Source organism: Labeo rohita, chromosome 13 (assembly GCF_022985175.1).
Source record: "Labeo rohita strain BAU-BD-2019 chromosome 13, IGBB_LRoh.1.0, whole genome shotgun sequence".
Lineage (NCBI taxonomy): Eukaryota > Metazoa > Chordata > Actinopteri > Cypriniformes > Cyprinidae > Labeo > Labeo rohita.
Window position 1 is genome coordinate 14,804,910 of NC_066881.1, and position 17,817 is coordinate 14,822,726.

Genomic DNA, 17,817 nt, shown 5'->3' on the forward strand with positions numbered 1-17,817 from the left:
CCGACGACTGAAAGAAGGCTGATTCCGCGATAGTTATTGCACTCGCGGCTGTCGCCTTTCTTGTGAATCGGGATGATGATGGCCTTCTTCCATCTTGTTGGGACTTTGTCGAGTCTCCAGATCGACTTGATGAGGTTGTGGAGTCGAGGGAGGAGGGTGTCGCCACCGGCCTTGATTCCTTCCGCGGCAACCTGATCCAATCCAGGTGACTTCCCATTTTTCAAGGCGTACACAGCGAGCTTGACTTCTTTGAGGGTCGGTTCGGCATCGGACATCGGCGCGGGGGGTAGATCAATCACTGGCGGCGCTGCAGGCGGGCCTTGAGGCGGGTCGTGATTGTAGAGACCGTCGAAGAATTCCTTCCAACGTTGCAGGCGTTCGGCCGTCGAGCGAACAAAAGTGCCATCGGCTTTCTTGATGTTGTCATTTGTGGACTTGGACTTGCCACTAAGACCACGCAACGTGCGTTAGAGTGTTCGGTACTCGTGCCTCGACGCTGCTTCTTCGAGATCATGAGCCACTTGGTCCCAGTAGACTTCACGGTCCCTCTTCATCCTACGGATGTCCCGGTTTAGTTGCCGATACCGTTCAAAGTCGACAAACTTTGCCTTCTTCCGCTCGGCCACCAGGTCAAGGCACTCCTCTGATATCCAGAGCTGCGTTCGATGTCGAATAGGCGGGCACAGTGGGCGGGCACTGTCGATGATAGCCTCGGCGATCTTCTGCTCTTCTTCATCCACGTCATCCGGGTCGGCTAGCTGGGCGAACCGGTTCGAGAGGGCTAGTTGGAATTCTTGGCGACGGTCGGCATTGGCTAGCTGTCGCCAGTCAAGTCGAGGCGGCTTCGGTGCCGCTCGTTTGGCACGATGGAGCTTCAGTCGTAGTCGGGCGCAGACAAGATAATGGTCGGATCCACAGTCCGGGCCCCTCATCGCCCGGACGTCTTGAAGGGATGATCGAAATCGGGTGTTGATGAGGACATAATCCATCGCCAAATCTTTACCACTCGGCTTTCTCCAGGTGAGCCGGTGCTTGAGAGGATGCTGGAAGATGCTGTTCCCATTGACCATGTTATTGGCCGCCGCGAAGGACAGGAGCCGAAGTCCACTGTCGTTGATTTCTCCATGGCCAAAGCGTCCCAAGGTGGCCTCCCAGCCGAGTCTTTCAGATCCGACGTGCGCGTTTAGGTCACCAGCGATGACGATAAGATCGGTTTTTGGCGTGGCGTCCAAGATAAGCTGAAGGCGTTCGTAGAAGTCGTCTTTGTTCGTGTTGGGGCTTGTCTCGGTTGGGGCGTAGACTGCAATGACGTGCGTCGTGACGGTGCCCTCGATAGTCAGGACGGCGAGCCGCTCGGAGACTGGCTGGAAAGCGGTGATGCTGGCGGAAGTTCGATGAACGACCATAAAACCAACACCGGCTTCTCGCTTCTCACCGCCAGAGAAATACAGCATCGTCGTCACGTCGGTGGTCGGGGACGCAACAATCTTCGGCAATCACGTCGGGCTCGGGCACGACGATTACATCGCCTTGATTCTTACTACAGTGTTCTTACCTGAATGATCCACAGCTGTGTTTTTTTTGTTTTGTTTTGTTTTGTTTAGTGATAGTTGTTCATGAGTCCCTTGTTTGTTCTGAACACTTAAACTTTCACTTCACCGAACACTTAAACTTAAAATTCTTCAGGTCCTACAAATTCTTTGGTTTTCCAGCATTTTTGTGTGTTTGAACCCTTTCCAACAATGACTGTATGATTTTGAGATCCATCTTTTTACACTGAAGACAACTGAGGGACTCATATGCAGCTATTACAGAAGGTTCAAATGCTCACTGATGCTCCAGAATGAAAAAAAAACATGCATTAAGAGCTGGGGGTGAAAAACTTTTGAACAGAATGGACATTTTTGTTATTTTGCCTAAATATTATGTTTTTTTCATTTAGTACTGCCTTTCAGAGGCTACAGAAGATACTTACAATTAATTCTAAGTTTCACATTTAATTATGCAGATATGGCAAGTAACGTTGAACACAACTTGTGAAAATACTTAAAAATAAGTAAAAATACTGAAATAATATTTTATTGTAAAGAGTACTTCAATAATCTTTACTATAAAAAACATCAATGTAAACAATATTAGTGACAATTTAAATGTATGTTTCATTTGTTAACATTAGTTAACTACATTATTTAACATGAACTAACATGAATTATACTTCCACAGCGTTTGTTGATCTTAGCTAATGTTAATCTAAACATTTACTTATACATTTTAAAATCAAAAGTTACTAAAAGGAGGAGTCCAATGACAGTCCGTTTTATGCACAGTGCACGTACAGTTGCTCTGCCCTCTTTTTTACTTCAAGGTAGGCTGCATTATTCATGCTATCTAAACGTAAAAGGGGTGATCAAAAGTTCGGAGACTATAAACATGTTAAACAACAGAAACAGGCATTAGTCTGTTTGTGTAATGATGCAGTGTAGCGCTCCTGACTTGACAGACAGCTCTCGTTAAAACCCTTTCTCAAAATTCCATTCCTGAAAATCATCGCTATCAGCCAACTTAAGATTTGTGACTTTGGCTATGTTTGGGCTTGAATCCAGCTTTTATATGGTATCAAAACCTAAAAAAGGTAAAATTTCACCATGTGTTGGGTTTTACTAGATCGCATCACATATTTTTTTAATATACAAGCTTTTTAATGTACAAGCTTACATTCAGCATAAATGTAAGATCATATTTTATTTATATTACAAGGTTGTTATTCCCATCCTTCCACAACCAGGCAGTACATGCTACAGTAGTGTTGAGACTATGTCCCACTCGCTCAGTTCTATATTCTATGGTGGTTTTATTCATGAGCTAATGAGCTGATGGAAATCTAAAGATGCCTAAATCTCCTGAGCGTTTGCTAGTAAACAGTAATTCATCTATATTTGACAAACATGTTCTCCTGTTACTGAAAATATGCTCAGTATGTAGATGAGGAGTGTGTGGGGATCTTTTCTAAAGGGCAGAGAGACTCTAACATTTAACCAGAAAACACTGAGTCTGATCTGGAAAGGGCATCAGTCCACTCTATCTGAACTGATAAAGAAATATGAAGTGTGCGGGGATGCTACATGCCCGTCAGGTACTTAGAATATTCAGCCTACCGGTAAACTCAAACTGAATGTGAATGCTTACTGAAACAACAGCCTTCTCTGTTTGTTTTCAGGTATTTTTAATCTTTACAATATAGTTCAAAGGATTAGGGTGGGTACAATGCTTTAATACTTTTATTCAGCATTGATACATTCAGTTGATTAAAAGACATAATAAAGACGTTTATAATGTTACAAAAGTGTTCTATTCTAAATAAATGCTGTTCTTTTGAACATTCTGTTCATCAAATAATCCTGAAAAATATTACTAAATTAGATATGTAAACAGTTTCACATTAGAAATGTGAGATTTCAGATGGAATGCTCATTCATAAAACAAGCAGAACAGAATAATTCATAAATCCATTGTTACATAAATTGTTGTACTGCACTGAATTAAGCAGTAAAAGTGGTTTTAAAACTGAGTGCTTAACAACCCCTCATTTTTTGGTTCAAGGCACTGCCATTAGTCTGGGATATTAAAGCCAGGACTCTTTTAAGTAGAGTGAGAATTTCACCATCAAACCTCCATCACTGTGAAAGAGATGCAGTGAACTTTGAGTTTTCAAACAGTGCAGGCAGAGTCTTCATGACTTCCTCAGAAGTAGAGGAAGAGACTGAGAGCTTCAGAGTAAACAGTGTTAACTACAGTATATGGTCTGAGGCCACCCTTACAAATGCTGCTCTTTTTCATAGTGCTTGTCTAATTGCTTGTCATTTAGCAGGCAGTTACATGTCATTTAGCAGGAGTTTATTATCCAGAACAACTTACAGTTCACTAATTACAGAGTTTCACTAGTACAGCAAGGGGTTAAGTGCCTCGCCCAAGGCCATAGTGTTCATAGAACTGGATGCTGGGATCAATGTTATGATTTCAGTAACTCTACATCACATAGGCCCATATACGGGGACTTTTATTTAACTTTCTAGAAGACACATTTATAGTGAAGTGTCTTACACAAAAATGCAGGCATTGTGTTTTTGATAATTACTTGCATGTGATTATGTCGATGCAAGTAGATACACAGCTAATAATTCAGCAGAATAATTTATGAATGACAAGAATTGCATTTTTTAAGATTGACTTTTGAAATATTTTTGTAGCATACTTTTGGCTTTTAAGGGAAAGTTCACCCAAAAATGAAAATTCTGTCATTAATTACTCACCCTTGTGTCATTCCAAACCTGTAAGACCATAGTTAATCTTCGGAGCACAAATTAAGATATTTATGATACATTTCGAGAGCTTTTTGACCCTGTGTTGACAGCAACGCAATTGACATGTTTAAGGCCCAGAAAGTTAGTAAAGATATTAGCTGTGTGTAGTACTCTCTTTAACAGTAAATGAGAGAGACCAAAGACTATAGAGTACTTAAAGGGACTTTGGAGAGACATAGACACGAGTTAGTGGTTGCCCAAGTGGTCCTCTTTGTTGTCTAAGGATGCGCTGCGGGTGTCACAGTAACTCTATTTTCTCAACTGCCACCAGAATTTGGAAAATGCAGCCTGACTTTTCAGTGCAAACTCATATTAAACACACATTAAAGTAATTTAAACTTCCATACACATGTAAATAGCATTAGACGTACACAGATACAAAATACATATATACAAATGGTCACACATGGTCAAACAAAATACATATATACAAGTGGTTACATATGTTTCCATCCAAAGATGCGAATTCAACTTATGCGCAAAACTGGAACATCAGATAAAACATTGGCGAATAAAGCATCGTATCCATCCAATGAGCCAAAAAGAATGAAATCATCACTTCCTGATAAACTGGCACTAAATATCACTAAGAAAAGTTTCAGAACGCCAAAAACAACATTTTAGATGCTGTGTAACGAGATTGTTCTGTGGTTAGTCAAGTTATCCCGTCCCATAGCGCAAAGTCACATGACTTTTTTGAAGCGCATGGTGGAATATATGCGGTAAGGTTATCCTACTCAGTTGTGCACATTTTTAAGCTACGGAAATACTTGTGCACAAAGAAAACAAAAATAATGGCTTCATTCAACAATTTCTTCTCTTCCGTGTCAGTTTTCGTCACGTGTTCACTCCAGTGAACATGCGTCAAAGACTGGTTGAACCACTGATGTCACATGGACAATTTTAACAATGTCCTTGCCACCTTTCTGTGCCTTGAACATGGTAGTTGCATTGCTGTCTACGCAGGGTCAGAAAGCTCTCAGATTTCATCAAAAAATATCATAATTTGTGTTCTAAAGTTTGAACTTCTTACAGGTTTGGAACAACATGAGGGTGAGCAATTAATGACAGAATTTGCATTTTACTGTATTTCTTTTTCAAGACTTCAAAACTAAAATGTTGACAGTTTAATATTGCATTCTGAGTAGAAATAAAATGTAATAAACTTGTTAAAACAAGTTCTCTTCATGGTGATAGATTATTGTACATAACATTTTCTCATACTTTCTTTAAAAAAACAAACTTTTTTTCCTCAGCAATGCAGTTGCTGCAACCGAATCTGGTATCAATAATTTTAAAATATATATAAAAAAAAAGAGTCTGCTCTCTATTGTGCCAGAATGTTGTGTCAGCTCTGCTGATCATGCTTTACATTCCATACGGTATATACATCCCAATTCTTGAAAGGTAGACATCTGTGTTGGTTGACAGAAAATATGGCAAAGTCACATGGAACATATTTACATACTCAGCTGAATAGTTTTGGATTTGACTCTGCTGTCTCCATATTCACTCTCCTTTAATTCATCAAATGAATATTTCTTCATTTGGCAGACATGAATTTCCAAAATAACTCAAGTTGAAGGTTTATACACTACCAGTCAAACGTTTTTGGACAGTAAGATTTTTAAAATGTCTTCTCACCAAGCCTGCATTTATTTGATCCAAAATACAGCAGTAATATTGTGAATTATTTTTACTGTTTGAAATAACTGCTTTCTATTTGAATATATTTTAAAATGTAATTTATTCCTGTAATCAAAGCTCAAAGAAGATACTTCTTTAAAAACATTAAAAACCTTACTGTCCAAAAACTTTTGACTGGTAGTGTGTTTTGCATTGCTATTCCTTTGGACTTTAACCCATGACAGTGGAGTTGCTAGCGCCATGCTCTTACAGTTGAGCTACAGGAATTCTCCTCACCTTTCGGTGTTTAGTACCCCTTTATCCCATCATTTATGACAAAGCCTTTACACTTTATCTCTCCATGATTTACAGACCTGCTGGCCGCTCAGCTAACGTTCCCACTGTTTTACAGCCCGTCTTTGAGAGCAGAGCAGGGGTTTCACATTCAGGGACTGGTGAAGTTTTGGCTATAACATAAGACCGATATGGGTGCATAATGTTTGAAGGCAGCACGTTCAGAATTCAGGACACCACCTACCTTAAAATCCCATAGAGCAGGCAGTAAGAGCCCCTTAGGGCTGCTCAGCCACTCTGGAGTGGGAAGAGGGAGAGTGAAATGCAAAAAGTTTACTAAAAAGCAAAGCTCTACCACATAAGGCACATAACGCCTCGAGTGAAAGATGTTAACACAAATGCAAGTTTTTAACAAGTCTTTTGTTTTCTAAATGTCAGATATTCCAATATCAAAACATAAAGTCAAAACACTGTTGATCCACAGAGAGATTTTAATGGTAGTCTTTAGTGAGCGTACCATTAAAAATTCCTTTGAGATTAAAAGTGTTGACTTTGTTTTGATATTTTTATGTATTATATTTTTCATGCACTTGTATCAGTTGTTTTTGAGTGTAAATGTCAAATATTGAAATTACTTTCCGCTGGTCATGAAACGTTCTATACTATAAATGTCGCATATGAATATCAACCCATATATTTTAGTAGTTATTTCTCTGAAGGAACAGCCACTGTGGGATCTCAATGAATCTCAACCACTACCCAAGACCTGAAGTCCTCCTCTGAAGGCACCCTGTGCCCCCTTTCTGATTTATATGCTGTATTACTTAGCTTGATTAATTTGGATCACCTCACCACCCGTTCTGAATAGTCAATCTCTCCGTTCACACCCTGGATCAATCTGTCATGAAGAGTCCATCACTTCACCGTTAATGCCCTTCTTCTTGAAGGTGTCATTTTAATAAAATCGCTATTAACAAGGATTAAAATTAAATGTACAAATATCCTGCCCAGCTCTAGCTGCTTCAGCTAGTGGGGGATGGATAAATCTAAGCTAATGAAGGCTTTTAAAGAGATTAATGCTTCACCCAAGAGAAGCCAAGTCCCGCTTGGATGCACACTCTCTCTTTCCCGCTCTCCTCATCTTTCTTCCCCTTTCCTGGTGTCCGGGGCCACTGCAACAGGTGCAACTAGGAATATATTTCCACAGCCTCATCAAAATATGTTTAGAAAACTTTACGCTGCCATTTAAAAGTTTCGGGATCAGTAAGATTTTTAATGGTTTAAAGACGTCTCTTATGCTCATCATGGTTCCATTTATTTGATCAAAAATACAGAAATAAAAAATTAAATATAGCTGCAAGCAGCGATTACCGGTGTTCAAACACTTAAGGCATTTAAGCATAAAAGAAAAAACACATTACATATTATTTAGCAAAGGTTGTACTACCTAAATCAATGATTTAAAAAACATTTTTGGCAAATCCAGGTAATTTACCATAGAAATATGTTGGTTTTTTTTTGATGTTTATGAATGTTATAGTGTCAGCTGTGGTCCAATTCTCGTTAAAACTTTTCCTGCTTGTTTAGAATCACCTGTTGCATGTGCTCAGCAGGTTTTGTGAAGTTTTGAGTTTTCCTTTAGGCTTTTGATCATTTTTTATAATTATTGGAATATTGTGTAGGAATACTGTATGTATATGCATAAAACCACAGGGCATACAATCGTTTACGCCCTTGAAAAAAGTGATAAAAGCAAATTTTTCTCAAACCTTTGGGGCCGTGAGTTGAAAAGGCACACAGTTTCATTCCTATCTGCTTCCCTTGTCGATAACCTTGTCTAACAGGTGCTCAGACTTTGTCGGCCAGTGCCGGCCATGGTTTGAGATACGTAAATGTCCTTGTAGACAGTTGTGGCACTTCGGACCAAGACCGTGCACACCGATTTTCATGTTTATGGGACAAATGATTGCACAGTTATAGCCATTTTTATGTTTTTTTCCCCTCTTATAGCACCATTAAGTGGCCAAGTGGCGAGATTTTTTTTTTCTGTTACCTCAGACTGGGGTCTTAAATAAGTGTTCTTTGCAACAGTGAGTCAAAAGTTCAACTTTTTTTGATAATTATTGGTATTCATTCTCCAGAGAATCTTTCTGCTCTGGTTTGGTTTAGATCGGGTGAAAAACCAAACCTAGGGCTACTTCACAAAAGTAGGTTTCTCAAAAAATCCAAAACACATGAAATTTTTGCCAGGCTAATATCTGAGGCATGCGTTTGTCCAGTGTGAGCCAAGGATTCCAGCAACATAAGACACTTGAGCCTGCAACTGACAGTTTAGGAGTTATCAGTGATTCCGTACTTTTGATCGCTGTTGCGCCCTGTCAAGCCAATTGGGGCGAGCCTTGGTGATGTTGTAGGTGGTGTGAGTACTACCATCCCTCCAAGTTTGAAGTCTCTATGATTGACTTACGGTTTGGTCTGCACAATCAGTTTTACGTGGAGACCGCTGATCCTTGGCCATTCACAATTACAATAGGTTTTCAGCACTACACGCTTGAATCCCTAAAAATGATAGTAAAAACTTATATTGTTAGAAAATATTTCTATTTTGAATAAATGTTTATTTGAATATTGTTTTTAACTTTCTATTCATTAAAGTATCCTAAAAAAAGTATCACAGGTTCCAAAACAAAACAAAACAAAAAATTAAGCAGCACAACTGTTTCCAACATTGATAATAAATCAGCATATGAGAATGATTTCTAAAGGATGATGCAACACTGAAGACTGGAGTAATGATGCTGAAAATTCAGCTATTTTTAATTTGCAATAATATTTCACAATTTTTTTTTTCAGTATTTTTAATCAAATAAACACAGCCTTGATGAGCAGAAAGGACTTATTTAAAAAAACATTAAAAATCTAACTGATCCCAAACAGCAAAATTTTGAACAGCAGTGTATGTTAAAACACATGTGTCTGTTGTTGCATTACATAACAATAATTAGTAACGTTTTACAGTAAGGTTTCATTAACACTTCTTTAGCATTTATTGTTATTAGTCTTAATTTCAACATTTATTAACACGTTTGTGGAAAATTGCTTATCACTTGTTGCAGTTGATTAAAAATCAGAAAAAGATGGAAGAGGTGCCTTGTTTTACTTGTTGCTTTGCCTTGCTGCATCTGGCTGGGAAACTTTATTTTATTTTATTTTATTTTAGACAAAACTCTGTGATATATCAATATTTATTTGTTCCAAATCCTGTTTGTTTATGCTGTTTAAGATTATTTCGGTGAGGATATGGTCCCATCGCAATTTAATGTTGCAGTATAGAAAAATATAGAATGTATAATTCATTGTTATATTATGTTTCCTAGAATGCATAAGGAATAAGGAATTGTATAAGGAAACCCTTTATCCATTTGCATAGATGGCAGTACTGTATGTCATAATTAGGAGACAGAATGTTTATACATTGTGTCAAACATTTTCCCCCTTTTTTTCTTTGTAAATAGTACCATATTGCTGAATCCAATGTTAATGACCATTGTATTTCAACATGTGTTCCCAAGGAGCTGCTCTTTGCCAGGATCATTTGGAAGCTGATGTATGAAGGATTATTTGAGAATTAAATGGAACCTATTTCCTCAAGTTGATGAATTCATCATCTCAAAAACCTAACACAAACATAGGTAGCACAACCTATAATTATTCTGCACGCTTCAGCACTTAAACCTATTAGCCACATCTGTCAGAGGAAAAGGAAAAAGGGACAAGAGAATTTGTGCTTAGTCACACAATATGAGTTTTTAAGATGGAAAAATAGAAAAGAGGCAGGTGATATAGAGTTAAAAAAGAACAGGAAAGAAAGGAAAGAAAAAAAGAGAAGATGCTCTGTGGCACTTTTGTAATTGTGCACTACTTCTATGTCCATCCACACAGCAGACATTGATTAGAGATCAAAGGTTAAAAGCTTTGGCTGGCAACTGCTGAAGTGATGCATCTCTATCACTGAATACCTCAGAGCAGATGTAAGTAAACATTGTACTCCTCTTTGACCCCTGCGGTCACTGTCCACCTCCCTATAGTCAGACGGTCTGAGGCCACAGCGGAGGCTGTGCAGTCTCAGGCGTTCAATACAACAGCTCACCCTCAGCCGTGACCTTCAGACCCATTATAACAATAGTCATAAAGCTCTCACAGTAAATGTACTTCCTTTGTCTTCAATTCATTTACTTGCAAGCAACATTTTGTTCTTGCACTGATGGTGAGTGATTACTGTGAGTGAATACTTATACGGCCATTAAAGTGTATTTTGCATTATTTTTATTTTTAAAAAATGTTCCCTCAGATCCCCATCTTTGTCACTTTATTCACTCCTAATGAGTTTCCATTGTTGATATTTATCCCACATGGAGGTTTGGACAAATTTAAGAAATTTAAGGGGGTGTTTACACAACTAAAAATGTAAAACTTTTTTTATGCATTTGGCTGTTCATTTATATGGGATTATTTTTGTGCCAATAAGAATGAACGTAACTTTATAAAACTGAACGTAACTTTCCAAGAAACGATCAAAAATATGCCACTGCAAAAGAAGAAAAACACAATGAAAATGAAAAAATGAACTCAGTCGCACGAATTTAACATGCTCTTCAAATATGCTTCATTCTTTGTTAATGATTTTCAAAGAATCGTTTTCGCGAATCATGGATTCTGAATGTGTTGCCACAGCTTTCGCTTACGCTTCGCAAATTTTCGTTTGCTGTTTTGGCACAAACCTCTCGTGGGGGCGGGCTTAACAGCGATCTACTCTGATTGGCTAATGAGCTTTTGATGGACAGTTGCTCTCTGAACTGGAAGCACGGACGGTGACATCAGTGGCGCACATATTGGAAAGTTGTTGCGGTGTGCAATACGTCGTGCTTTGTTTATATTAAGTATTAATGTTATTAATATTTCACCTACGGTCGTCTCTTAGTTTCTAAAGATGAGCTCCCAGGAGAGACACGGAGCGGCATCATCTTCCACCTCAGCTTGTCCCTCAGGGCAGCTTGAAGTAAGTTCGTGTTGCTAAAGTAACGTTAATCAATAACATCGATAAAAGTTTTATTCATGTACAGTGTGCAACAGTTCTGATAGTTTCTATAAACAAAGCACGACGTATTGCGCCACTGACGTCACCGTCCGTGCTTCCAGTTCAGAGAGCAACTGTCCATCAAAAGCTCATTAGCCAATCAGAGTAGATCGCTGTTAAGCCCGCCCCCACGAGAGGTTTGTGCCAAAACAGCAAACGAAAATTTGCGAAGCGTAAGCGAAAGCTGTGGCAACGCATTCAGAATCCATGATTCGCGAAAACGATTCTTTGAAAATCATTAACAAAGAATGAAGCATATTTGAAGAGCATGTTAAATTCGTGCGACTGAGTTCATTTTTTCATTTTCATTGTGTTTTTCTTCTTTTGCAGTGGCATATTTTTGATCGTTTCTTGGAAAGTTACGTTCAGTTTTATAAAGTTACGTTCATTCTTATTGGCACAAAAATAATCCCATACATTTACACGTCATTTTAGGTCCCTGAAAACCTTTTGTAATAAGATTTCAAAGTTGTTGACACTTATGTCTCTGTGTAAACTACAAAAACATAAGTGTTGGGGAGTAACTAGTTACATGTAACAGAGTTACATAATATAATTACAAAATAAGCATAATCAGGGGTTGAAGCACATAGTGCTGAAACCCTGTTGTAATTGTCAGAATGCCCAAGGATCAGCGGTCTCCACATAACACTGATCGTGCAGACTTGATCGTAGAGACTTGAAACTTGAAAGGATGGTAGTACTCAAATTTTTGGGTATTTTGGATTTTTTGAAAAACCTACTTTTGCGAACTAGTTCTAGGTCTTTCACCCGATTGGAACCAAACCACTGCAGGAAGATTCTCTGGAGAGTGAATATCAGTAATAAATAAATAATATAATATTAAATAAAATTAATATATAAAAGTTGAACTGACTCACCATCGCAAAGGGATGCCAAAATGTTCAAAAGGGGCAGGGCCACTTTTAGTAAAATGCCTGTAACTCCTGAACGGAATGAGAAAAAAATGGCGCTATAAGAGGGAAAAAACATAAAAATGGCTATAACTATGCAACCATTTGTCCTATCAACGTGAAAATCACTGTGTATGGTCTTGGTCCAAAGTGCCACAAGTGTCTATAAAGAGCATCTATTAGACAAGATTAATAGAGGCTGTTTGAAATGAAACTTGGTGGGCCTGTTTGACTCCTGGCCCTAAAGGTCATATCCCACGATAGAACTCCTCATTCCAGACAACTTTGCCTCTAGAACCACAGCTGTCAATCAAACAGTTTGTTAAATGATTAAGATGTTAAAAAAAACTACTTTTGCGAACTAGTCCAAGGTTTTTCGCTCAATCTGGGAAAAAAAATGACTGCAGTACAATTCTCTGGACTCTCTAGGTCAATAATTATCAAAAATTTTGAAATTTACTCTTTGGGAAGCTATAATGGGGTCATTTAGAAAAGGGGCCTGTCCAAATTTACCCAAAATTCTATAAAGCCTAAAGGAAAACTCACAAAACCTGCTGAGCACATGTGACAGGTGATTCTAAACAAGCATGCAAAGTTTTAAGGAAATCGGACCACAGCTGGTGCTATCATAAACGCTAACATTGATTTAGGTGGTTACAGACTTGCTAAATAATGTCTTTTTTCATATGTGCTTAAATGCCTTAAAATGCTTAAACTCCGGTAATCACTGCTTGCAGCTGTATTTGTAATCTTACAGTTACTCAGAAAAAAATGTGTCATCAAAGTACAGTTAATTATGAAAAGGTTAACAATTACACACGCACAGATTTAAAACGTTAAATGTTTAAAAATGAGTAATAAGAAATTTAGTAAAGTAATCAAAAAGTAATCGCATATAATCAGTTACATTACTTTAATAAAGTAGTTAAATAGATATACTACTTATTAAATTTCAAATAGGGTAACTTGTAATTTGTAACCTGTTGCATTCCAAATCTTCCCAACACTGATATCACATGTTCACATAGTATTTATTTTCAAATTGACATCGCCAAATACAGGATTGTCATGCATAATACAGCATTTTAAGTCATTTTCGTATGCACAACACAACACAACATTGTTGTGTAAATGTACTCTTAGATGCACTTTTAAGGTGTAAGTTAGAAGATGCAAAAGTTTATTGTATAAATCTTTGATCCATATTTTCAGAGATTTATATCACAGATAGACTTTGTCTTTACCAAAGCCATAATTTACTTACTTTTGGCATTTGCCGAAAGTGCTAATGAGTGCTAATTTTAGACCCAGTTTAGAAATCGCAGAAAGCTGCAATAGTCTAGAAAGGAAAAACATACAGAATTAATGTGATTTGGGAGACTGTGGCATAGAAAATAGTTGTTTTTCCCTCCATTTACTACTTATGTTTACATTAAACTCTTAAATATGATGTAAGGCGGTGTTAGGTATAACATTTCAAACCCATAAGACAAAAATATTGCATTAACAATTGAAGCATGAAGAATTCTGTCCTATGTTCAGGTTCTTGTCATTTTAACACATTTTCAATGTGTGTAACGCAGATTCTATAATAAACAAACAGCCAGCAGTGGGCCAACTGTATGCATTAATTTTTAAAGCTCTGCCCATTTTGTTTATGCACTATAAACAGCCCTTAAAATGCAAATGAAGGAGAAATCCACTTTCACCACCTGCTGGTGCGTCTCTGTGTAGTTTAGGGATTGGACTGCCCTCATTTACACTCAATCAATCAAAAGCCCTTATTTAACTATTGAATTTATGTCGCCTAAACAGATGATGGGATACTGACACGGTTTTGTTGCAGGCTTAAACAAAAACGAATTAGGCCAGTTGCCATGTCACATACTAAAAAAGGCTAAATTGTCAAATATTCCAGAGTGACAGTCGAAGGAAATTGGACTATAATGTTTGTATGCGAGCATTAGCGACTCAGCTAAATCATGGTATTTGTTTCTGTGACAGGAGTGAATTTTGTAAAAGAAAACAAGTTGTTTTTGGTGACAGGTGAGCTGCTTTGAATCAGCAATTACTGTCCATTGACCATCACATGGCCACCTTATATTAGAAGATCTTTTAGAGGAAATAAGAGGGACTTCTCAATCTGTTGGACTCCTGGCATAACAAATCGATTATCTTTATGTCTCATGAATTTAGACAATGATGCCAAGATGCTCAGTCTGAGTTCATTTCCATATGATGTCTGTGAAGATGTCTTGTTATAAATATTCAGCAGTCATATTTAATAAATGAACGGTTCTAGCCATCAAGTCCAGGGCAAATGCCTCTCCACATGCATTCTGAACACTGTTTTTTTTGGTATATGAGTTTTAAAACATTTTACATAAGTGAGGAGAGCAAAATATGGCATTTTAGACATGCTACATCAATTTCAGATCACGTTTGGCCATGTCAGATTATTACTGATGGCCATTTCATTCAGGCATTCAGTGGCATTTTGTTCTTGTGAAGTACAGTTCACAGCCTGGTCTTTCAGGTGTGTATATAGAAAGAGTGTGAAATGGTGAAAGGAGCGAGGCCATTTATAGATACTCCTTCACTTGTTTAAACAGAAAGCTGTTAAGGGAAACCTGCGGTGCGCCTTTGAACAAGGCACTTTTGCCTTTTGAAGAAATCGCTGAAAAGGCTTGACTGAAGCTTAAATGACTTTAAATGTAGACTTTAATGTGTGTGAATTTTCTTAAGTGGAGACATGAAAAAGTTTCAAATACAAGATTGTTGCGTTATTATGGTCAGCCTCGTTTTTTTTTGTTTTTTTTTTTGTGCAGTAGACCCTGTCGTCAGGTTTATATATTGCTATTCTTTACACACTACCTTTCTGCTTTTGAAAAAGGTCTCGGTGGTCACCAAGGCTGCATTTATTATCAGAAATACAGTAAAGCAGTAATACTGTGAAACATTGTTGCAAGTTAAAATAATTGTTTTCTATTTTCATATTTTAAAATGCAATTCATTCCTGTGATGACAAAGCTAAAATTTCAGCCTTTCAGTCTTCAGTGTCACATGATGCTGCATATTCTAATATTGATTGATATAGGCTTGCATAATTAAAGTGTTTGTTTCCAAAAGAAAAAAAAAAAAAGATAAATGTTGGCATCTGAAAATAAATGCAGATCCTGTCAGTATAAGTCTGCCAAGTCTCTATGGTGTAAAAGTGTTGTTAGATCCCTAGCTGGCAAATGCCCAATGCAGTTCTTTAACTAGTACTGATTTTTGACTTGTGGGTGATTTATTTGATAATAAAGTAAACAATTTTATGTCTGTGAATTCACTAGTATGACATGAGTAACTTTTTAAGAACTTCTTTCTTTCTTTTTTTCTCTGATACTCAGAATGTATTTATTCATTAATTTATTCCTTCTTCTAAAGTTTTTTAGGTCTGATCATCATTAAGAAAAATCATATATAATTAAGAATGTTCTGTATCATTCTTACACTTGTGGTTTAGTGGCTTTTGTTGCAGGAAAAGTCCATATTTGTCTTACGGTAAGTTAATCACTCTTCTTTTCTCGCAGGCTAGTCCCATAGCTGTGGAGCCATGTTCTGGGAATTGTGCTGCTGTGCAAACATTGCTGATGAGTCTTCCACGAGCAGCTTCTGGAGTGCCTCCCCCCGGGCAGTGTGGTGAGAACTCACAATTCAACATTCACTTAACATCTTAGCTCCGTGTGCAGTACTTTTGTATGTATTTATAAAGTTACATACTTGTAAGTTACTTTACTTATATACATAGATTTCTTTATAAATCCTTAAAGCATAGTGGAAAGAAAACAGCATTTGCATTGGCCGGGAATCGAACCCGGGCCTCCCGCGTGGCAGGCGAGAATTCTACCACTGAACCACCAATGCAGATGAACAAGGAATGTGGGCGGGGGTTGAGCTTTAAAGGAACAGTTAACCCTTAAACAGGCAACAGTTCAGAAATTCTTTGAGCAATGAGAGAATTTTTAACCCAGTATTATTATCACTTACAATAGATGGGTCTGTTTTGAGTATGTGGCTCACATGACTTGGTTCAAGTTTTTCTGTGGTGCAGGACATATCTATGAACATTGTCTTAAGATGCTGAAAAAGTCATGTGTTATTAAGCACATTTTTATACCCCATGAGGTCATTACAAAGTTGATGTAAGAAAAACCTATATTCACATGATTGACAATCTATAAATTTTAAGTTTAAAAAGAAGAGCATATCGTTGCCTTGGAGTTATAAGGCTCTATCTGACATTTTTGTCAAAATTGAGTTATTCACATATTCTTATTCTGTGACTTATTTACATTATGTGATGTTTCTTTTGTAAGCTGTGGACTTGTTAGGCCTTTTTTTAGAAAATAAAAATAATTCGATCTACAGAAATTTATGGAACACAAAAAGTTTGAAGCTCAATATCTCAAAACTGCTCAGAATGCAGATAGAACCTTATAATTCCAAGGCGGCGATATGTTAGTCTGTGATGTTAAACTTGTGTTAGTACATTTAGGTGACTGCATCTTTGTATTTTTAACTAGTGTAATTCCAACCCAAATCAAACACATCAAAATCAGCTAAAATCTTCAGACATACTTTAAAAATACAGGCAGGTGTGTTTAATTAGGATAGGTTATATTGGTTAAATTATAAATAGACTTCCACTCTTTTAATACCTTAAAGGAGTCATGAACAGACTTTGTTTTTTTTTATTTTGTACTGTTCTGAAGTCCACTTATAATGTTATCAAGATTTTTACATCAAAAAACATTATTTAGAAGTATTAAGCTATTTTCTGTCTTGTTTTCAACTCTGAAGTAAACACCCACTGCTATGATTGGCTAATAGTTGTGTATGTTTGACAGCGTACATTCCTCATAGATGAATGCTGCTGAGGGCAAAAACGCATAAATAACTCAATACATATCAAATGATCTGTAAGAGAAGACAAAGCAATAGTGACCATGTAATGAAAACAGTTACTCACACTTGTGTTGCAACATCACTGTCGGACCAATATAGCTGGCACAACATCATCTTTTGGTCTCTCTCGTAAACACTACATGTGCGAATCAGTGGGCGAGGCTAAACAGGCAGCGATGTCAATAATCTTCTGCAGAGGCGGTGCTTATCCACACTATTATATCATAGAGTAAAACATTCGAAAAGATGTCGTTTTGGCAGACTGCCTTCAATATAAGCTGTTTTGAGACTAACAACAAAGTTCATCACCCTTTAAAAGGTCACCTTATCCTGGAAGATGCAACTCATAAAATGTAAAATATATCTACTATATCAAAAAATCCTTGTGATATGTTTTACTTGAGTCCAGATGATATAGAAAAAAAAAAGACATGAAATGATTTTAACCATTTTCCATTTATTTGTTTTTTTTAAAGGGATAGTTTACCCAAAAATTAAAAATTCTGTCATAATTTTACTTCTGTCACCCTTATGT

The 17,817-nt window shown here is 37.3% G+C and overlaps 1 protein-coding gene and 1 non-coding gene across 3 annotated transcripts in view; one reads left to right on the top strand and one right to left on the bottom strand.

Moving 5' to 3' along the window:
* atrnl1a (attractin-like 1a) overlaps positions 1-17,817 on the top strand; it is a 318,119-nt gene that overhangs the window by 284,081 nt on the left and 16,221 nt on the right. For both annotated transcript variants that reach the window (XM_051126138.1, XM_051126139.1), the window contains exon 29: positions 15,908-16,016. In XM_051126138.1, the coding sequence (XP_050982095.1) occupies positions 15,908-16,016 (109 nt within the window). The remainder of the gene's footprint in view (positions 1-15,907; positions 16,017-17,817) is intronic.
* On the bottom strand, positions 16,171-16,241 carry trnag-gcc (transfer RNA glycine (anticodon GCC)). The gene has a single exon. It is a non-coding gene; the product is annotated as a tRNA-Gly (tRNA).